Source organism: Nomascus leucogenys, chromosome 15 (genome assembly GCF_006542625.1).
Source record: "Nomascus leucogenys isolate Asia chromosome 15, Asia_NLE_v1, whole genome shotgun sequence".
Classification (NCBI taxonomy): Eukaryota; Metazoa; Chordata; class Mammalia; order Primates; family Hylobatidae; genus Nomascus; species Nomascus leucogenys.
Window position 1 is genome coordinate 107,000,720 of NC_044395.1, and position 22,906 is coordinate 107,023,625.

General features: G+C 44.4%; 1 protein-coding gene across 2 annotated transcripts in view; it reads left to right on the plus strand.

Moving 5' to 3' along the window:
* C15H11orf49 (chromosome 15 C11orf49 homolog) overlaps positions 1–22,906 on the plus strand; it is a 231,209-nt gene that overhangs the window by 186,387 nt on the left and 21,916 nt on the right. For both annotated transcript variants that reach the window (XM_030829681.1, XM_030829680.1), the window contains exon 4: positions 18,234–18,318. In XM_030829681.1, the coding sequence (XP_030685541.1) occupies positions 18,234–18,318 (85 nt within the window). The remainder of the gene's footprint in view (positions 1–18,233; positions 18,319–22,906) is intronic.

Here is a 22,906-nt window from a genome sequence, read left to right on the forward strand (position 1 = left end):
TGCTGTATTTCTTTTTTTTTTTTTTTTTTTTTTTTTTTGAGACAGTCTCGCTCTGTCGCCCAGGCTGGAGTGCAATGGCGTGATCTCAGCTCACTGCAACCTCCGCCTCCCAGGTTCCAGTAGTTCTCCTGCCTCAGCCTCTTGAGTAGCTGGGATTACAGGTGCCTGCCACCATGCCCAGCTAATTTTTGTATTTTTAGTAGAGACGGGGTTTCACCATGTTGGTCAGGCTGGTCTCAAACCCCTGACCTCGTGATCCACCCGCCTCAGCCTCCCAAAGTGCTGGGATTACAGGCGTGAGCCACTGCCCCTGGCCTCTCGCTGTATTTCATTAATTTGATCTTCAATCACTGATACCCTTTCTTCTACTTGATCGAATCAGCTATTGAAGCTTGTGCATGCATCACGAAGTTCTTGTGCCATGGTTTTCAGCTCTATCAGGTCACTTAAAGTCTTCTCTACACTGTTTATTCTAGTTAGCCATTCGACTAATCTTTTTTCAAGGTTTTTAGCTTCCTTATGATGGGTTCGAACATTCTCCTTTAGCTCGGAGAAGTTTGTTGTTACCCACCTTCTGACGCCTACTTCTGTCAACTCATCAAAGTCATTCTTTGTCTGGCTTTGTTCCATTGCTGGTGAGGAGCTGCGATCCTTTGGAGGAGAAGAGGTGCTCTGATTTTTAGAATTTTCAGCTTTTCTGCTCTGGTTTCTCCCCATCTTTGTGGTTTTATCTACCTTTGGTCTTACTCTTTAAGCCTTAGCTTCTCTATCTGTAAAATGGAGATAGTCGATTATTTACTTCAGAGCAAAAGCCCTGATCTATGATCCTGTGATTCCCAAGGCTCTTTTAAGTTGTGAAGTCACAGAGTGGACTAACTTCCAATGCTGAGAACAATGATGGGGTGGTGAGGGATCAAATAGACAAATACATCAATAATTCAACCACCAATAAATAGTGGGATACGTAAAAGCATGCGCTTTGGAATCTGGCAGATCCATGATTCAAAGCTCGAATGTGCTTGCCTCTCGCTAGTTATGTAACTGGGCAAATTACTTCACCGCCCTGTGTCTGCAAGTAAAATGAGGACAGTACTTGCCCTGTAGGACTGCTGCGAGACATTCATGACAGTAATGACGCACAGCGCTCAGTACCGCAGCTTAAAAACAGGTAACACCATGAGGCACTACAGAAGCAGTGATCAATAAAGACGCAGAAGAGTTTCACAGTTTTACAGCCTACTATTTTATAGTTTAAATTTGGTTACCACATTTTTTGTTGTTTTTAATATAACTTACATGGAAATCTTTTTTAAATGTATATGATATGTATACAGTGGCCTTCCCTGCCATCTTATATAATTGAACTCCTCTAGGCATCTAAGCATCATCTTTGTCATCATAAATTATTTTACTCTGCTGGAAAACATCATTGCCTTCAGGGCCCACTGAAATGTACCCTAAATGTATCTAGATTATATTTATTTATTTATTATTTATTTTTTATTTTTTTGAGACGGAGTCTCGCTCTGTCACCCAGGCTGGAGTGCTGGAGTGCAGTGGCACGATCTCAGCTCACTGCAACCTCCGCCTCCCGGGTTCACACCATTCTCCTGCCTCAGCCTCTCCGAGTAGCTGGGATTACAGGCGCCTGCCACCACGCCCGGCTAATTTTTTATATTTTTAGTAGAGATAGGGTTTCACCGTGGTCTCGATCTCCTGACCTCGTGATCCACCCACCTCAGCCTCCCAAAGTACTGGGATTACAAGCATGAGCCACCGCGCCCAGCCCAGATTATATTCAAAATATATTTTTCTGCCTCTCTGTTAGGTCATCTAGTTGATGCCTAATTATAGTTCTTTTTCCTCTCCCTGTTTACCCTGTCTAATCTGTATTGGGCTTAGAAACTAGTGGCCAAGCTTGTTAAAACTGTGAGTATAATCAGAGTATGTCTTGGAAGCCTGTAAGTTAGCCACACAAGCTTTTGTATGTGGACTTCATGAAATCCTCTTGCCTACTTGGAGACTTATTGACATTTAGATATTTGACATTGCTTATTAGTTAAGTTTTAAATTGACTAGATATTACTGCATAAGGTACAGATACCTGAAAAAAAAATTCCATTATTCTCAGCTTTGGAAGTTGATCCAATCTATGACTTCACAACTTAAAAGAGCCTTGGGAATCATGGGCTCATAGGTCTGGCCTTTTACTCTCAAGTAAATAGCAATTGATTATTATCTCTTTTTTACAGACAAAGAAATTGATCCCTAAGAGTAAGTAGCTTGTTCACGTGAGGTAGTCTGGCAAAGTCAAGGCAGAGTTCCAAGTCTCCCAAGCCTGCCCTTCTGCTCTGCCACACTGCTCCCAGGAGGAAACAATCATCTTAGGCTGTAGAAAGGAGGGAAAACTATCAATAAATATGGTTAAAGATTAGAAAAATGGCCCAGCACGATGGCTCATGCCTATAATCCCAACACTTTGGGAGGGTTGCATGAACCCAGGAGTTTGAAACCAGCCTGGGCAGCACAGTAAACACAGTGACATCCCTGCAAAAAAAAAAAATTGCTGAGCATAGTGATATGTGCTTGTACTCTCAGCTGCTCTGGAGACTGAAGCAGAAGGGTCACTTCAGCCCCGGAATTCGAGGGTGCAATCAGCTATGATCACACCACTGTACTCCAGCCTGGGTAACAGAGCAAGACCCTGTCTCAAAAAAATATATATATATATATTAGAAAAATGAGATCTATGGAGGATATTGTAACTATTCAGTTTTATGCCCTTATTTTGACAGATGTTTTTCCTGTCACTCCTGCCCTCATTTGAAGGGGTTTATAACCTTATTATGCCATCAGTGAGCCTGAACATCTCTATAAGGGAGGACCAAGGGGCATTATAATAAGATCCAAAAACATAGAAAGAATTATAACAGATGATGATCTTTTCATCATGGATGAAACAAGGTGTAGGAAAGGAACTAAATGGCATTCAGGTGACTTAGAGGGGGAAGAAAGAGCCACCGAGAACGAGGGACATGGAAACAGGTTTCTGAAGGAAGGTAACGTACTTGACCATCTCTGTGGATGGTTTCCTGCCTGCTGGCCTGCCATCCTTCCTTCCACAGCTTTGTTGAGATACAATTTACATACCATAAATCAAAATGGCTTTTTAAAAAATAAATCTTCTTAAATAAATCTTCTTCTTTTTTTTTTTTTATTTGAGGCAGAGTCTTGCTCTGTCACTCAGGCTGGAGTGCAGTGGTATGATCTCGGCTGACTGCAACCTCCGCCTCCCAGGTTCAAGCAGTTCTCCTGCCTCAGCCTCCCTAATAGCTGGGATTACAGGTGTGCACCACCGTGCCTGGCTAATTTTTGTATTTTAAGTAGAAACATGGTTTGCCATGTCGGGCAGGCTGGTCTCGAACTCCTGACCTCAAGTGATCCACCAGCCTCGGCCTCCCAAAGTGCTAGGATTACAGGCATGAGCCACTGCAGCCAACCAAAAAATAAATCTTATTCTTCTGATTGCAAGAAAGCACATATCATCCACAGTCCCCAAACACTGAGTTAACTACTATTTTTAACTCTGTTGATGTATCCCATTCTTTTCCCTATGCAAATTTTTATTCTTTTTTTTGTTGTTATTTTAAAGCAAAGATGGAACCATGCTCTATATAATAATTTTTATTTTGCTCTTTCCTCTTCATATCATGAGGTCATGTACTTTATTTTCATCTTAAACTCATTTCATCAGATGAATTAAATCTTTATTGTAAAAGCTTCCAAAGAGAAATTCCTCATCTGGGGTTGAAACTTCAGAGGCCAACACTGGCCAGGCAGGTCACGTAAGAAGCATACATGTTATTCGCTGGTAAACTGGCAACAGCATCCTCTTCCCCAGCTCCAGCGGACTGTGGTCATGAAGGAGTGCTGGCCCATCATTGCCAGGTCTTCTGATTCTTTCTAAAAAAGAGAGCTGTCTGAAGTCTAGATTGTGTTGTGGGAAATATCTTAATGTTTTGCCTCGAAATTTAAAAAGTACACTTCAAGCCAAACAAAACCTGCCTGCCAGCTATATTCTCTGTCCCAGACAGGGAGTGCGAAGAGTTTCACCAGCATTATCTCATGTATTCTTCACAGCAGTCTTGCTCCTCTAATGGTTACTTATTAGGAACCAACAATGAATAAAAGTCAAAATCCTTGCTCTCTTGGAGCTTCTGTTGGGGAGACAGTTACTGCTCTGGAGAAAAAATAAAGCAGGAAAACAAGATGGGGGTAGAGGGAGCGTTCACAGCATCCCCACTCTGCTAGCAAGTTATGTGCTTCATGGTCAGATTATGGCTGGGCGCGGTGGGTCACGCCCGTAATCCCAACACTTTGAGAGGCTGAGGCGGGTGGATCACCTGAGGTCAGGAATTCAAGACCAGCCTGGCCAATGTGGTGAAATCCCACCTCTACTAAAAATACAAAAATTAGCTGGTGTGGTGGCTTGAACCCGGGAGGCGGACATTGCAGTGAGCCGAGATCATGCCATTGCACTTCAGCCTGGGTGACAAGAGTGAGACTCCGTCTCAAAAAACAAACAAACAAAAACAAACTATGCGTTACCCAGTCTTTGTGCTACTTCCTCAACCACAGAGAATGACAATGAAAGAATCCTAGAATGTTAAACCCAAAAGCAACCGTCACAATTATTGAGATTAAAAGGTTTGTACATTTTCAAATAGTTCTTAATGGTCTTACTTCTTTTTTTTTTTTTTTTTTTTTTTTTGAGACAGAGGCTCATTCCGTTACCCAGGCTGGAATGCAGTGGTGCGATCTCGGCTCACTGCAACCTCCACCTCCCAGGTTCAAGCAATTCTTCTGCCTCAGCCTCCTGAGTAGCTGGGATTACAGGCACGTGCCACCACGCCTGGCTAATTTTTGTATTTTTAGTAGAGACGGGGTTTCACCATGTTGGTCAGGCTGGTCTCAAACTCCTGAGCTCGTGATCTACCCACCTCAGCCTCCCAAAGTGCTGGGGCGTAAGCCACCGCACCCGGCCTTAATGGTCTTACTTTTTAAAAATCCTTTGATATCTTCTCATTGCTCATACTTTTGTTTATTTTAATTTTAAAAATAGGTTATACATGAAAATGACAAAATTCAAAAGGGTATACAATCTTGTATACTTTAAAATATATTTTACTTAGTCTAATCAGCCTTGATCATTTATTTATATGTGAGGCATGGCAGGAAGAAATCGAGGCATAGAGTTGGTATCCAATGGAAGGCCACCCATTGATGGAGAAGCCACACCCCAGTGAGTAAAACCAGACTTTGTCTTTCAGAATTCTTGTGCATAAAAGAAGTTGGGTGGATTCATCCCGATGCCACTGGATATTTTTCATTTTTTTTCTTTACTTTTTGTATGCCCGCCAGTCTCAGTGAAAGATAAGGATCAGGGTTCAGAAAGCCTAACTATTGTGTTGTTTCCCAGGATGGAGAGCACTATCATTTGGTTCACATTTTTATTAAAATCAGATGAGTGATTCACTCACATTACAGGCAAAGGATCCTTTACCAGGAAACCATACTTTGAAAAACAAAGCTGATGGCTTTAAGGAACAGTAACTACTAACATCAATTTCCTTTCCCATCAAGTCCCAAAAGAGTCAGACACTCTTCTCTCTCTAGCTGCCTCATTCTCTTCCCGATACATATCCATATAATTATAGATAGGGCACATTACATATACCCACAAAAGACAAAACAGCAGGAAAGACAAAGGTGGATTCATCTGAAGAGATGCGTGTGTTTATCTATATCCAGTCTTCTTTCTGGTTCTTGCTGTTTCTGTTCCTTACGTCTGTTTTTTTAGTTGATAGGTAGCCGTAAATCCATTCATCATTGGTGGAAGCTAGTGGATTCTGACGAGAAAACAGGCTGTGGTCTTCATAAGCACGCCTACATGCTGGCCACCGCCCTCCCCTGCTCGCACACCCATCAAGAACCAGAGAACTTAGATTGTTGCTTTTTTATTTTTAGTCTGTCTTGGTTCCACTCACCCTCAGTGAGTAACCCCGTTAGCCACTGCTTCTGTTTATATTTATTTAGAAAAGAAGGAAAATGCATTTTAAGAAAATCAAATGCATAATCTATTCCACTTCTTATTTATTCTGTGGCTGCTTTGGACAGTGGAAAGCTCAGAGGAAGTATAATAACTTTTATTAGTTTTTGTTTTCTGTGGCTTGCTCTCTTAAGTTCTCATCAGACTGCTTTGCTAATAACATAAAATTTCATCCTAATGATAAGCCTGATTTTAAATTGCAAAGAAAAAGGTACTGGGGCCAGGAGCAGTGGCTCATGCCTGTAATCCCAGCACTTTGGGAGGCCAAGGCTGGCAGATCACTTGAGGTCAAGAGTTCAAGACCAGCCCGGCCAAGATGGTGAAACGCCGTCTATACTAAAAATACAAAAATTAGCCAGGCACGGTGGCACGTGCCTGTAATCCCAGCTACATGGGAGACTGAGGCACAGGAATTGCTTGAACCCGGGAGGCAGAGGTTGTAGTGAGCTGAGATTGTACCGCTGTACTCCATCCTGGGTGACAGAGCAAGACTCTGTCTCAAAAAAAAAACCAAAAAAAAGTGGGAAGTATTTTATGTATATATAAATTAAATATACTTTTCCTAATCTGTGTCTAGTCCTGTTAAAATTGCAGATACAGGCTTATAATGGCTTTAACTGTTTATTAATTTTGTTGTCTCTTCTCTATTTTCTTATAGGCATCAGTAGCAAGTCACTTAAAATAGAAAGGGCCTGTCAGTTTGAGGGGAAGCAAGTTACAAACCAGATAGACTACATCTGACCCTGGAGCCACCCTAGGACAAAAGGTGATAGAGATGGAATAGCTAGTGGGAGATTTAAATGTTCACAGTAATAATCACTGGCCAGGTGCGGTAGCTCACACCTATAATCCCAATACTTTGGGAGGCCAAGGCAGAAGGATCATTTGAGGCCGGGAGTTCCAGAGCAGCCTGGGCAACATATCAAGACTCTGTCTCTAGAAAAAATAAAAATGAAAAAATTAGCCAGGCATGATGGTGCATGCCGGCAGTCTAACTACTTCCTGCCTAGGCTAAGGCAGGAAGAGCTCTTGAACCCAAGGAATTCCAGGCTGCAGCGAGCTATGATCATACCACTGCACTCCAGCCTGGGTAACAGAGCGAGACCCTGTCTCTAAATGGCCAGCACAGTGGCTTACGCCTGTAATCCCAGCACTTTGGGAGGCCGAGGCAGGTGCATTGCTTGAGCTCAGGAGTTTGAGACCAGCCTGAGCAATATGGTGAAACCTTGTCTCTACAAAATATACAAAAATTAGCCAGGCATGGTGGTGTGTGACTGTAGTCACAGCTATTTGGGGAGCTGAGATGGAGGGATTGCTTGAGCCCAGGAGGTGGAGGTTGCAGCGAGCCAACATGATGCCACCGCACTCCAGCCTGGGCGACAGAGCAAGATCCTATCTCAAAAAAAAAAAAATAAACAAATAATAAAATTAAATAATAAACAAAATAATAATAGCATTTGCAGCTAACATTTCCTGGGTTCTCACTGTGGGAATTCACTGTGCCAGGTGTTTTTCATCTATAGACGAAGGAAAAGCAGGTTGGGTTCCCAGAGACTTACAGCAAAAAGAAAAGGACATGATAGGGAGCCAGCCTGTGTTGTGTGGCAGAGAAAGGCCAGCCTTTGAATGAGAAGGCTTGATCTGATCCAGGAATTACCACTTATGTGGCAACTTTGTCCCTTGCTGAGCCTCATTTTCCATGTCTATAAAAATGGGAATTAATACCATTTTCTTTTCCCTGCCCCACAAAACTCTTATGGGAATCAAAAGTGATAATGCATATGAAAATGGTTTGCATAATTCTACAGTGTGCAAATATGAGCCATCAGCACTATTAAAAGTGAGGCAATAGAGGATTGGCAGTGCACTGACCGTCCGGGAAAGTGGCGCACCTGCCTTCAGGCAGGAACTCTGCTATTCATTCATCAGTAAAGAACAAAGTCATGACAAAATAATCATGAGATAAGAAATAAGATCGTTTCAGCCACCCACTGGCTGGAGCTGAAGGAGAACTTTGATAAATTGTGCCTTTTGTTACGCAGGTGCCATCCCACCTGTGTCTGTGTGCCTTAAATGAAGGAAAGTAATAAAAGTAATAACAAGAGCAGGTACTGTTGATTGGATGCTTATCTATGCCATGTACCAGCATCTTAATTTACCATCTCTTCCTTTAAAAAAATGATTTTTTAATCCTCTCAAAAATTCATGATTAGCATTATCATTATTCATACCATTATTACTATTATTCACTCTCATTTCCAATTGGCTTGCCCAATGTCACAAGGCTAGTTAGCAGAAGAACCAGGATTTGGACCCGGATCGGCTGACTCAGGAGCCTTGATTATTATTATTATTATTTTTTTTTTTTTTTCAGATGGAGTCTTGCTGTGTCATATTGCCCATACTGGAGTGCAGTGGTGTGATCTTGGCTCACTGCAACCTCCACCTCCCAGGTTCAAGCAGTTCTCCTGCTTCAGCCTCCTAAGTAGCTGGGATTACAGGCACACGCCACCAGGCCAAGCTACTTTTTGTATTTTTAGTATAGACGAGGTTTCACCATGTTGGCCAGGCTTGTCTCCAACTCCTGACCAAGTGATCTGCCTGCCTCTGGCTCCCAAAGTGCTGGGATTACAGGTGTGAGCCACCACGCCCAGCCTTAGCCTGAACTCTTAACCATTGCACTATGTAAGACCCACTTAGGTTTTAGGGCCTAACTGCCTAACTGCCCTTTGTAGAGCTCTAGAGTTTTAAGGTAGCACCTCAGGCTGTCTTTCCTCGACTTCTCGTCTGGGTGAGAGCTGTTGAAGAGAAAGTTGGCTGAAAAAGGCTTTGTTTTTATAAATATTAAATATGGAGCTTCCTTACAAGATTTTCATTTGTTATCTCTTTGAGACAGGGTCTCACTCAGTCACCCAAGCTGGGGTGCAGTGATGCAATCATGGCTCACTGCAGCCTTAACCTCCTAGGTTCAAGCCATCCTCCCACCTCAGTCTCTCGAGTAGCTGGGACTACAGGCGTGTGCCACCATGCACAGCTAATTTTTTCATTTTTATTTTTTGTGGAGATGAGGTCTCACTATGTTGCCCAGGCTGGTCTTGAACTCCTGGGCTCAAGCGATTCTCCCGTCTTGGCCTCCCAAAGTGCTGGGATTACAAGCGTGAGCCATTGTGCCACACCTAGATTTCTATTTTTTTTAAATGTATATATATTAAAACATTTTTTTCAGGCCGGGAGCAGTGGCTCACAACATCGTTATTTTACAGGTGAGAAAACTGAGGCCTAGAAAAGTTGTGCCCAGATAGGTATAATCCTCTGCCAAAGTCAGACCAAGTTCTTTTCTCTATCATGATGTGTCTCTGTAGTAGACTTTTCCCCCCCAAAACAACATAAAAACCTTCATTCTAGCTTTAAACACCCCCCAGAAATAAATTTAAAATTCTGCCTCTTTTTCAAAGGTTGAGTGAGGTATATCACCATTGGGAGGGCGTGATGTTTTCTCTTGCCTTTAGTCACCATTAGGAGGGATTAAGGTTTATGCTCCAGTTTAGCTGTTGTGCCTGTTTAACCATTTCTGTTCAATTAAGAACAGGAATGGGTTGCAGGAGTTTGTAACAACACCTGCTTCTTGGAGGAGAATTATACCTTGGCCCTGAGGTGTCTGTTTCAAAGGGCCCACCCTGTCCTCCTGTTTCCAAAGAAAAACGGGAAGTGGTAACACCTGGTAGAGCTGCATGAGCACGTGAGTGGTGGTGCAAATTCTAGGCTGGACTCACTTCTTTGATGGGCTGCTGGAGCCTTTGGGAGCTTATGGTGCCAAGATCCTGCTCTACATTTTGGTGTCCAAAACTGCCTTCCATTTCCTCAATAATGGGTGGGAAACTGTGTCATGCCAGAGTAGCTAGCCCCGTCGCTATTAGAGAGGCTTTCTTTTCTCCTGGTACTGGTGCCTCCTTCCACAACGCCATACGGCTGCCCACCCTGGCCATGTGCAGCCTGTGTTTCATGTCCTCATACTCTCTAAGACAGGACCTCCCCCAGAACAAAGCCTTGCCTTGGTCCTCCAATCCCTAATGGCCCCATCGTGACAAACAGACCCCCAAGGGTTGGACACAGTATAGGGGATTCTTATCAGACCAGGCCTGTGGTTTAAGCCACCAGTGGTGGCTCAGGATGGCCATGGTTAGCCTAAAAACCTGATCAGATTGCCATGGTACGTCCTACATGACCCTGGGAAGAATGTTGAGATCCTGGTTAGAAATGCCTGCATTTCTTTAAATCTTTACCTGCTGTATATAAACAGTTCCTGGAGAGTTGTTTTTGTTCATTTTAAACATTGCCATAAAATTGTTACCGTGTCTGATTTAATACTTTGCCTAGAACAAAGATACTGCCAAATAGAAATAGACTAAATACATTTCTAGCTTGGTGTCTGGCTTAGTCATAATAAAATATAAAACTAAAGGGGCAGCCGGGTGCGGTGGCTCACGCCTATAATCCCAGCACTTTGGGAGGCCGAGGCGGGTGGATCATGAGGTCAAGAGATGGAGACCATCCTGGCCAACGTGGTGAAACCCCATCTCTACTAAAAGTACAAAAATTAGCCGGGCATGGTGGCAGACACCTGTAGTCCCAGGTACTTGGGAGGCTGAGGTAGGAGACTCGCTTGAACCCGGGAGGCAGAGTTTGCAGTGAGCTGAGATAATGCCACTACACTCCAGCCTGGCGACAGAGCAAGACTCTGTCTCAAAAAAAAAAAAAAAAAAAAAACAACTAAAGGGGCTTTCTGCCCCCATTGGAACACACTGAAGATGCTCTGGGGAGTAATGAGCTGGCAAAGGGTAGTGTTCACAATGGCCCAAACACTTTACCCCACAGGTGTCATTTGAGGCCATTGCTTCTCATTCCTTTTGTAAGGTCATTTCCCATTCAGTCAACTAATTATCATTTCCCTCCATTTATAATATAAAACAACAGTGCTGCCAGAGGAGATAAAATTGAATAACACAGGCTTCTCTTCTTCTGGGGCTTTGCTTGACAGGAACATGGCCCTAGTAGGGTAGCAATCTTTCTGTGACTTGTGATACCAACTGCTACATGGGGAGTGAAGCTGTCAGATGTCTTGCCTCCTTCTTCCCTTCGCCCACACTGTCCCTCACTCCTTTTCCCGTCCTCACAGAGTAGCACCGAGAAGTATTTACTCAGCTGTGGCCTGGTAACAAAGCCTTGGTGCCCTAGGGATTGGAAGGGGTGGTGTGGTCATGCCCCGAACTATCCATGTCCTTCCGAGCATCTCTTGGCAGAGCAGCCTGGCTGAGGGTGAGTGTCATTTAGAGTGAGGCTTCACAACCCCTGCATAAAAGAACATAAAAACAATTGCAGCTGAAAATTGGAGAGTCCACACAGGGGCTGTGGTATTCTCTGGCCTCTGTGGTAGGTCCTATTGAGATCATGCAGCCAACAGACTAGAGGCTGTTCAGTCCTCTGGGACTCCCATGGCTTGTAGCATTTCATTATCTTCAGCTCTTGTCCAGCACTGGCTCACTCAACCAACATACAGGCACTCACACAAATGAATTTAGACTGAGCCCCATTTCATCCCCCATAAATTTAGAGCTAAAAGTCTTTGATGTCAGGCTTTGGGGAAGGTTTTCTCTGAAGGAATGAATATATGGCCCCAGTTCCTTCCATCTGGCACTCCTCCATGGGTCTTCTTTAGTGACACCACTGTGATCCTGGCAAAGGTACCATTTCCCAGGAAGAGGAGAGGTATCCGACCTACAGCTATATTCCACCACAGTTCTGAGCAAATGTGGGCACACGTGGTGGTCTGCAAGGAGGATGCAGAAATGACTAAGCTGCCCCCACAGTGCTTCAGAAGTAGGACTTGCCACAGCAAGAAGGCAGACCAGATGTCAAAAAGACATCCTCTTTGTACAAATGAGAATGAGTTAGCCCTTGAATATATTGGGGATCAATAATTTCTGACTAATTTTCTTAGCTGAAGTAAATTCATCTAACACTCTCTAGGATTACAGTGGATATAACCAACAGAAGAATATTGTGAGTCAGGGCACTGCTTATCTTGAAAGCAGTAGTATTCATGCTAGAGTTGTAACAGCAATAAAGTGAATTTCTGTGAAGTGAACCCTAGGCTTCCTTTGGTTTTCATGGAAAAATCAGTGACACAGCCTGGCGCAGTAGCTCATGCCTGTAATCCCAGCACTTTGGGAGGCTGAGGCGGGTGGATCACCTGAGGTTAGGAGTTCGAGACCAGCCTGGCCAACATGGTGAAACCTCACCTCTACTAAAAATACAAAAATTAGCCTGGCATAGTGGTGCGTGTCTGTAATCCCTCCTACTCGGGAGGCTGAGGCAGGAGAATCACTTGAACCTGGGAGGCAGAGGTTGCCATGAGCCGAGATTGTGCCACTGCACTCCAGCCTGGGCGACAGAGTGAGACTCTGTTGGAAAAAAAAGGAAAATCGGTGATACATTCTTATGAAAAGAAATATTCAAGCTGATTGAACTGAGCACTTGGTGCAAAGGCCAACAAGCCCATGAAGTGTAGTACACTGGCCATGGTTTATCATGTTTACTGACAGTTACAGTACCTAGCACGTAGGGGATTTTCCTTTTTTCACACTTTACAACTCCTGGCTTTTCCTCATACCCCTGTAAGTTTGCAGAAATGCCTCCTGTGCCTGGAGACCCCCTGTCTTTGTGTTCACACAGTAACCAGAACTTTTTCCCTATGAATTTTTATTTGGGTCACTATGTGAGGCATGTTTTTATTTATTCATTCCTTCAACAGGTGTTTACTGCAATGCACCAGGTATTGTGCTAATTGCTTTAGCTAAGTTCAAAGATTCCTTAATTTCAGGACTTCAAGTTTTAATCAGTTAATAATTATCAAATAATGCTACCACTTATTGAGCACTTTGCTAACTTTTTTCAGAAAAGTGTATCTATTACCTCTTTTGATCTTTTACAACAATTCCATTAGGTAGGTACTGTAGTTCTTACACTTTTAAGACAAGGAAACCAAGGTTCAGGGAAGTTGTACAGCTTGTCTAAGTCACGCTGGTGGCAAGTAGTGGAGCCAGGTTTTTGAAACCAGGTCACCTGATTGCAAAGTCAGAGTTCTGCACTAATACAACTGCACTGCCCAACTACCCTGTGCTGTTTAAAGTGGCCTGCCTGAAGGGTACCTGTATGTTTAACTTAGATAGAAAGTCTGTCTGTCACCTGGTGTGAATAATCCTAACATCAGAAGTCCTTCACCAACCAGCTGGATCCCACCTGCTAGGGTGGAACTTGCAGGACCTTCAGAGCCTGTGCTAGGCCTAGGTCTGAATCTCAGCCCTCTTCCTAGCTGTTTCCTTGAGAAAATGATTACACCTCACTGAGCCCTAGTTTCTTTATTTCTAAAATAATAACAGCAAGTACTAACAGATGGCCCTTATGATGGGTCAGACACTGTTCTAAGCACTTTACATTAACTCACAACAACTCTGCAATGTTCATACTGTCTTTTCATAGATGGGGAAACTGAGGCATGGAGAGCTTAAAAGTTAAGTAACTTGAAGTCAGTGGCAAAGCTAGGATTTGGACCCGAACAATCTAACTCCAAAGTCCATGCTATTAACCACAATGCTATTCTGTGCTGCCTCTGGAGAAGATAGGATCAAGGGTGTAAAACACCTCTGGTCTGGAGCCAGCCACACAATTGGTGAGACTAGTGCAAGGCTTAGAAGAAGAAAGTTTAGCAGTCTGACCACCCACAAAAGGAGACACACAAATTTGTGGAGAGTGCTCTGATTTTGATCTTACACCAAAGCCTTATTATGTCTTTGCCTTTGAACTTCCAGGACCTACTGGCTGACACTCTTCTCATTGTGGGGGGATTTCTAGAGAAGGTGCCTACTGATACACAATACTTACCTCCCCTGCACCTGCCAGGTAGAAGAGTGGCTGGCAGGTGGGTGGGGGTGAGAGACCATGGTGTGGCCACCAGCACAGTGGTCCCCCAGCCCATGTCCTCTGGCCTAACTGAGGCTGCTGTGCTGGAGCCTCAATCTTCCCTGTTGACAGTAATTAGAACTTTTCAGACTCGGTTTCTTACGTGGAAAATCTCAATTCACTTGAATTGTCTCCTTGATCCAGTTCATCTGGAGCTATTTAGTTCCTGCAGTTAGTTTGGAGGGGAAAACAAGCTCTTAAGCCTCACACATTATAGCTGATAAGATCAAGGTGCTGACAATGTTAGCTGGGTAGGCTTTGGAGCCAGACTGCCTGGGTTTGAATTCCAGTTCTACCTCTTAAGTGTGCACAGCCTGAGTTTTTGTGTCTGTGAAATGAGGATAATAGTCGTGAAGATTAGTGAGGTGACATATGTAAACCCCTTAGAACAGTGCCTCCCCAAGACGAAGTGCTCAATAAATGTTAGCTGTGCTATTGTTAAGCCCCTCCTGCCATCGGCCTCCCTTCTCTCCCTCCCAGCCTGAGACCTTGCTCAGGGAAGACAGGTCCCCTTCCTCTCCCCTGCCCCGGACCCTCCTCTCCTTGCTCACCAGTTTATTTCATCCCTCTAAACTTTCTCATCCTCATCTGTGAAGTGGGACTGGAAATAACGGAGTCTACTTCATAAGGTAGTATGCTGTGAAGGCTAAGTAAGTTAATTGTTTTTAATTTTTTATTTATTTTTGGGGGGATGGAGTCTCACTCTGTCACCCAGGCTGGAGTGCAGTGGCATGACCTCAGCTCACTGCAACCTCTGCCTTCTAGGTTCAAGTGATTCTCCTGCCTCCCAAGTAGCTGGATTACCAGCACCTGCCACCATGCTTAGATAATTTTTGTATTTTTAGTAGAGATGGGTTTTTGCCACATTGGCCAGGCTGGTCTCGAACTCCTGACCTCAGGTGATAACCTGCCTCGGCCTCGCAAAGTGCTGGGATTACAGGCATGAGCCACTGCGCCCGGCCTAAGTGAGTTAATTCAAGAGCTGAGCACAGATCTCCATGACTACTCACTCTCTTTACAGTTATTGCTGGAGCACAAAGGGCTGCGAGAAGGGCCTTCGAGATCTTGGACAGTTCTAAGAGCCAAAGGGCCCAAAATAGACAGGAGCATTAGGGTGAACTGGTACCCAAATGCAGGCCGCAGAAGCTAGGGGGACTGCTAGCTTGTTCATCATAATCGGGAGCCTGGAACAGAGCAGGTACATGGGAAGAGGAAGTGAGTGGCCACTGCAAGAGAGTGTTCAAAACGGATTTGGCTCAGGCAACCCAACAGAGAACTTTCAAGGCAGAAAACTTTTAGGTGTTTAAGTGTCCAAACTCAGCAACAGCCAGGCTCATGCCTGTAATCCCAGCACTCTGGGAGGCTGAGGCAGCGGGAAGTTCAAGACTAGCCTGGGTGACGGCACGAGACCCCATCTCTACAAAAAATTTTTGAGCGGGGTGTGGTGGCATATGCTTGTAGTCCCAGCTACTTGGGAGGCTGAGGCGGGAGGATCACTTGAGCTCAGGAGTTCCAGACTGCAGTGAGCTATGCCACTGCACTCCAGCCTGGGTAACAGAGTGAGGCCCCCATCTCAAAATTCATTAATTAATTAAAATTTAAAATAAAAAAACTCAGCACCAAATACCTTCCTCCTCCCTTCTTCTCACCTCCAGAATTTAAAAACAGAACCAAAACAAACTCCCGTTGTTTGATGTTACTAAGTTCTAGACATTCTGCTAAGCACTTTATGGACATCATCTGTCTTACACTTGACTTTAACCCTGAAAAGTGTCAGTATCACTTGCATTTTACAGATGAGAAACTGAGACTTAGGGAGATTATTATTTGCCCAAGATCACATACCTGGTAAATTGCAGAGCCAAAATTCGAATCCTAGCCTGTGAAGCAGAAAGGGAACAAGCTCCCATATGCCTATCAGTGTTCTGATTTTGAAACAAGTCTTACCACTCATAGTTCTCTCAATACCCACTGTACAACAGCTGAGGAGTGTCTCGAAGTAGCAGAAATCATCTACCCTTGACATTAGCTGGTCACTACTTCAGTAGAATTAGAACTCCTCTCTCCACATCCCAACACAGAGTCTGCGTGGAAGAATAATAATAACAATAACTAATAGAACTACTCTCTCCACAATTAAAAGTTGTTTATTTGCTTGCATTTTCATTAATCTCTTTATCTGACTACTGTCCTCACTTAACATTTAGAAGAGTCAAGTTCCAGAAGTGTTGAGCAGGATGTATTCTGTTTTTCGTATTTTTAAGAGCTTTTGTTGTATTAGAGAAGCACGCGGTGATTTTTGTAAATCATTCTTCCGTCCTTGGAAGCAAGTATTTGAAGTACATGAATTAGAATAATATCAAAAACCTGAAGAGGGCCTAGGGTCTAGAAACCAGGAAGCTAATGTTGATTCCTAGCATTGTCTTTCTTAATTAAGTAACTCTCTCTCTCTCTCTCATTTTTTCATTTTCCTTCATTCTGTTATCTTCCCAAGGATATTTTGTAGGTAATTTGGGGGATAAATGTAAGTGCCTATGAAACACTCTGACTCTCCCTAAGAATGCTATCAGATACATCCACCAAAGTTTAGCCTAGAAAAGCACTGATGATTCAAAGATAGAACTTTCCTTTATTTACTCCCTGCCCTGCCAGAAATCACTCTTCTCTTTTCTCTACATGGGGAGTTCCGGAGTGAGAATAAAGTGGGAACACATTAGATTCAGTGGCTTTTCTCCCTTCCCTTCGCCTTTTTCCTCACCCCAAGCCTGAGACCACGAGTGGCGATGACTCCCTTCCTTGAAGAACAAGACCTCTTGCCAGGCTGTGCCCGAGGTCAGGCGAGTGGGAAGAGGAGAGTGCCACAAAACCATCTTGATCCTTTGACCTATATTGACGCTGAGTCTGTTCCTTTGGTGTTTCTGACTTTGGCAGTGTGGTTAGTCAAACTCTCTGTCCCCACCTTGAATTAAGCTTTGATGAAAAAGTACTAGGAACCCAGGCCTTTCCCTGGAGATTTGGGGTTTTTGTCTTGGAAAAGCATCAACCGAACTAACAGGGGCAGGAGATCTGGATTCCTGTGGCTTGAGCTAACTTAGGTCCAAAGAAACCAAGTGCCTATGATCATCATCTTCGTTCCCCAAATGTAGCCATGCCCTCTGGATTCCCTCCTCTCACTCATCCTCCTCCCAGTTAGGCAGGCTTCCAGGTGGATTGCTCTCACTTTAGCATTACCAGGCCCTTCCATAGTCGAAATGCTTTGATATATGGTAATACTTACACATTCTTACTCCTTGGCTGATCTAAAATCTTTTGCCTTCAGTACATGCAGCAACAAACTAACTTAAGCATCAGTGTATTTCTTTTCCCTCAGGATCCTATAAATTTCTCTGAGATTCACCTCTCTGGGTTCTCTGCTGGACCACAGAGCCTCATCCTGGCTCACCTCTCCCAAAGTACAAAGCACTGCTTCTGTATATCAGGAATCATTTGGTTGCCTTGACTGTATATCTTGGACCTTTGTCTTGGCTTCCTATAATAGGATGACCAGATTTGTGTTCAGGCGTTCAAAAGAAGCCAGCCTGCTGCAGTACTGGATGACAGAGTAATGAAGTCTGTGGGTTTCTATGCTATACTCTTCTCCCTACACAGCAAGACTGTTTGCCTTAGTACTGCTTCCAGATATTCTGTGGATGGTCTTTGGGCATGTGGTGGGAAATGTTACCATGCCAGAGAATTTCAGCAGATTTAACTGGCTTTGAAATGACTTGTTCTTCCAGATTTTTATATACAAGGAAAACCAAACTAAAGAAGGCTGATGAAGGTGCCTCTCTTGTTTGCTCTCTTCACCCGACCAATTTTCATACCAGTGAAGCTCCTTTGGTCAAAATGTTGTAACTGGATGCCTCCCACCCTGGAAAAGCTTTGTAGAAATACTGATCTTAAAGTCTCACACCTGACGGTTAGAGACCAGCACACCCTTAACACTGACTTGCTTTTAAAAGAACAGCTCTACCAAGACCAGGTCTGAAACTCATGAAATGAACAAAAAGAGGGCAGTGACTTGAAATGCAGAGACCTAATGTGTTCCTGTCCCTTTCCACTCCAGATCTGCTGACCATGAAAGAATATCACTGTTTGCTGCAATTACTGTGTCCTGATTTCCCGCTGGAGCTCACTCAGAAAGCAGCCAGGTACGTCTCCTGGACTCTTGAAACCAACTCAGCTCTCTGTGGGCCACTGCTTCCTAGAGAAACCTGAAGTGTATACAAGTGAAAAAAAGGAGCATTTAGGGAAGAAACTGGCAGTGGGAGAGGGGTCTATTTGGGATGTGCCCCAAAACATAATACATTCTGCATTTCCAAAGGGAAGCGAAATGATCCTTTGTGGTTTCTGTGGGGAGCCTCAGGGTCTGAAGATAGAGTTGGAGGGTGGTGAGATGAATAGGCAGAAAAAGCCCAAACCCCTCCAATCCCCCCACACACACACACACCCTAGAGGATATTCTGAGAAAAGAGGGGCTGCATTTGTGTGTTTTCACGCTACTGTAAAGACACTACCCAAGACTGGGTAATTTATGAAGAAAAGAGGCTTAATTGACTCAGTTCCGCGTGGCCTCAGGAAACTTACAATCGTGGTGGAAGGCAAAGGGGACGCAAGGACCTTTTTCACATGGTGACAGGAGAGAGAAGTACAGGCAGGGGAAATGTCAGACGCGTATAAAACCATCAAATATCTTGAGAACTCACTCACCATCACAAGAACAGCATGGGGGAAACTGCCCATGTGATCCAATCACCTCCCACCAGGTCTCCCTCTCAACACCTGAGGATTACAACTCGGGTTGAGATTTAGGTGGGAACACAAAGCCTAACCATATTAGGGGCAAGGGTTGGCAGTGACCTGTGATGAAGAGAGTTGAGGTTGGGGACCGGACGGGCATAAAGGTGATAAAGCCCCAGTTGAAGGAAAGGCACATTATATTATTTATGCCAGAAGAAGGTTTTCAAGATCAGTCCAGAACCAGGACTTGGCAGAAATAGTTAGAAGCCCCTAATTTCTGTTTTGGGTTTCACCATCATTCAGAATTTTTAACCACATGAGGTAATTGGACTATGCCTCAGTTAACTTTTACTTACTTAACTCAAAACCTGAGCTAGGCCAGACACGGTGGCTCACGCCTGTAATCCCAGCACTTTGGGAGGCCAAGGCAGGCAGATCACCTGAAGCCAGGTATTCAAGACCAGCCTGGCCTACATGGTGAAACTCCATCTCTACTAAAAATACAAAAAATTAGCCAGGCATGGTTGCACTTGCCTGTAGTCCCAGCTGTTTGGGAGGTGGAGGCAAGAGAATTCGCTTGAACCTGGGAGGCAGAGGTTGCAGTGAGCAGAGATCGCGCCATTGCACTCCAGCCTGGGCGACAGAGCAAGACTCCGTCTCAAAAAAAAAAAAAAAAAAAAAAAATACCTGAGCTAGGGTTGCAAATGGATGTGTAGCAAAAATCATGTTTATTGAAGAATGCCTACCTTCCCTAAATGATATTGAATGCATTTACCTTCATTGTTCTATTTAAATTTGTTTACCTTAACTATCTCACCTAATCCTTGTAAAAACTGTTACTTCCCTTTAAAATGATCCTTTGTGGTTTCTGTGGGGAGCCTCCGGCTCTGAAGACAGAGTTGGAGGCTGGTGAGAGTATTAGGCAAACAACAAAACACACACACAAATACATACCCACACTCCCACACACACCCCTAGAGGATATTCTGAGAAAAGAGGGGGCAAGGGTTGGCAGTGACTTGTGATGAAGAGGGTTGCAGTTGGAGACCAGAAGGGCGTGAAAGCAGCTGGGCACGGTAGCTCATGCCTGTAATCCCAGCACTTTGGGAGGCTGAGGTGGATGGATCACCTGAGGTCAGGAGTTCGAGACCAACCTGACTAACATGGTGAAACCCCGTCTCTGCTAAAAATACAAAAATTAGCCTGGCGTGGTGGCAGGCACCTGTAATCCCAGCTACTTGGGAGGCTGAGGCAGGAGAATCACTTGAACCCGGGAGGCAGAGGTTGCAGTGAGCCGATTGTGCTATTGCACTCCAGCATGGGGGACAGAGTGAGACTGGACCTCAAAAAAAAAAAAGGGAGCGTGAAAGTGATGAACCCCAGTTGAGGGAAGGTACTGTTACTGCTCACTTCACTGAAGTAGGAGCCGAGGCTCAGACGGGTGACAATGTTGTGCGAATATACTGATAGCTTGTAAGCAGCAGTGGCGGGACTGGAACCGCAGTCAGCCTGAATCCAGAGATGGGGGATCGGGAGCACAAGGAGTCTCCTCATGCTCCCACCTCCCTGTGTCATGGCATCATTTCTGCTTTGTGGTTTGACCCACTGAAAACAAAGCTGCATTGGCTGCACTGCACCAAGAATCACCTCACTCCTTTTGAAACGTGCCAACCAGCTCCTCTGTTGACTTGGAAGATGGGAACTCCATTGCTCCCAGTGACAGACACCAGCCTCACGGTGGAGCATGGTGTTTTGCAGCTAACAGCTCATGACCTACTTTTGCTGGTCAAGTGCAAAACCTGTTTAGTGATCACACACGCAAAATTTTGTAGGTTTTTTTCTCCCTCATTATTCAGTGGATAATTTTCTTTCCTGATGGCAACTGGCCACTGGTAAAAGCCGCAGTTCAGGTTTTATCATTTTAATTTATCTGCTATCCAATGGAGATTTGGATATTTTTTTTCTTCACTGAAAAAAAAAGTATAGGAGATTATCTCTTGTAATTTAAAAGCAGCCAAATGGAGTTAGCTTTAAATTTCCGTGATCGTTCCCCTTTGGGCAGAAATCATTTTATTTAAAAAAAATTTTTTTGTTTGTTTGTTTTCTTTGAGACAGAATCTCACTCTGTCACCCAGGCTGGAATGCAGTGATGCAATCTCGGCGGACTGCAGCCTTCACCCTACCTATCCCTGGGTTCAAGTGATTCTCCTGCCTCAGCCTCCAGAGTAGCTGGGATTATAGGTGTGCACACCATGCCTGGCTAATTTTGTGTGTGTGTGTGTGTGTATTTTTAGTACAGACAGGGTTTCACCATGTTGCCCAGGCTGGTCTCAAACTCCTGACCTCAAAAGATCTGCCCACCTAGGCCTTCTAAAGTGCTGGGATTACAGGTGTGAGCCACCACAGCCAGCCTGGGCCCAGATTGTTTTAAGGAATATTCAGCCCCAAAATCTGGGGAGATAAACTCAGCATCCTTAAAGACTGAACTTAAGGCCGGGCACGGTGGCTCACACTTGTAATCCCAGCACTTTGGGAGGCCAAGGCGGGTGGATCACGAGGTGAGGAGACCGAGACCATCCTGGCTATCATGGCGAAACCCCATCTCTACTAAAAATACAAAAAGATCAGCCGGGCGTGTTGGTGGGCACCTGTAGTACCAGCTACTCAGGAGGCTGAGGCAGGAGAATGGTGTGAACCCACAACAACTATATCCTATATTCATTTGTTCATTTGTTTATTCATCAAATATTTCTTTTTAACAGCTTTTTGGGATACAATTCACATACCATACACTTCACTCATTTAAAGTATAAAATTCAGTGGCTTTTAATATATTTCCAGGGTTGTGCATCCATTACCACAGTCCATTTTGGAATGTTTTCATTACCCTAAAAAGAAATCCTACACCCCTTAGCCATTACTCTTCAGTCCCCACTCCACTGTTTTCCCCAACCCCAGGCAACCCCTAATCTACTTTCTGTCTCTATAGATTTATCCACTGGGCATTTCAAATAAGTAGAATTGAGGCCAGGCACAGTGGCTCACGCCTGTAATCCCAGCACTTGGGGAGGCCAAGTGGGGGGGATTGCTCAACATGGTGAAACCCCATCTCTACCAAAAATACAAAAACTTAGCCAGGCGTGGTGGTGTGCGTCTGTGGTCCCAATTACTTGGGAGGCTGAGGTGGGAGAATTGCTTGAGCCTGGGGGGCAGAGGTTGTAGTAAGCTGAGATTGTGCCACTGCACTCCAGCCTGGGCAACAGAGTGAGACTCTGTCTTTAAAAAAAAAAAAATCAAATAAGTAGAATTGTATATGTGGTCTTGGCCAGGCTTAGTGGCTCACACCTGTAATCCCAGCAGTTTGGGAGGCCAACGTGGGTGGATCACGAGGTCAAGAGATCGAGACCATCCTGGCCAACGTGGTGAAATCCCATCTCTACTAAAAACACAAAAATTAGCTGAGCGTGATGGCGCACGCCAGTAGTCCCAGCTGCTTGGGAGCCTGAGGCAGGAAAATCACTTGAACCCGGGAGGCGGAGGTTGCAGTGAGCCCAGATTACGCCACTGCACTCCAGGCTGGTGACAGAGTGAGACTCTGTCTCAAAAAAAAAAAAAAAAAAGTGTTTTTTTGTGACTAGTTTCATGTTTTAGGTTGGTGTAAAAGTAATTGTGGTTTTGCCATTATTTTCAATGGCAAAGACTGCAATTTTTTGCACCAACCTAATAGCACAGCGTTGCCATGGTCCCTCCGTCTTGCTGTATGTGTCAGTGCTTCATTTCGCCAGGTGTTTCTTGAGTGCTGATTTTGTGCCGGGAGTTATTCTGCAAATGGGGATACAGTCATGAATAAGATGTAGTTCCTGCCCCTCAAAGAACTTGATTTAGAAGGGGACTGCTTAGGTACTGGTCACTGGCTGCCACCACTCTGTGATGTATGACCTTGGTTTTGATCAATCACTCCAGAATACTGACCTCTTTTCCCTTTCCCGTGATGTGAGG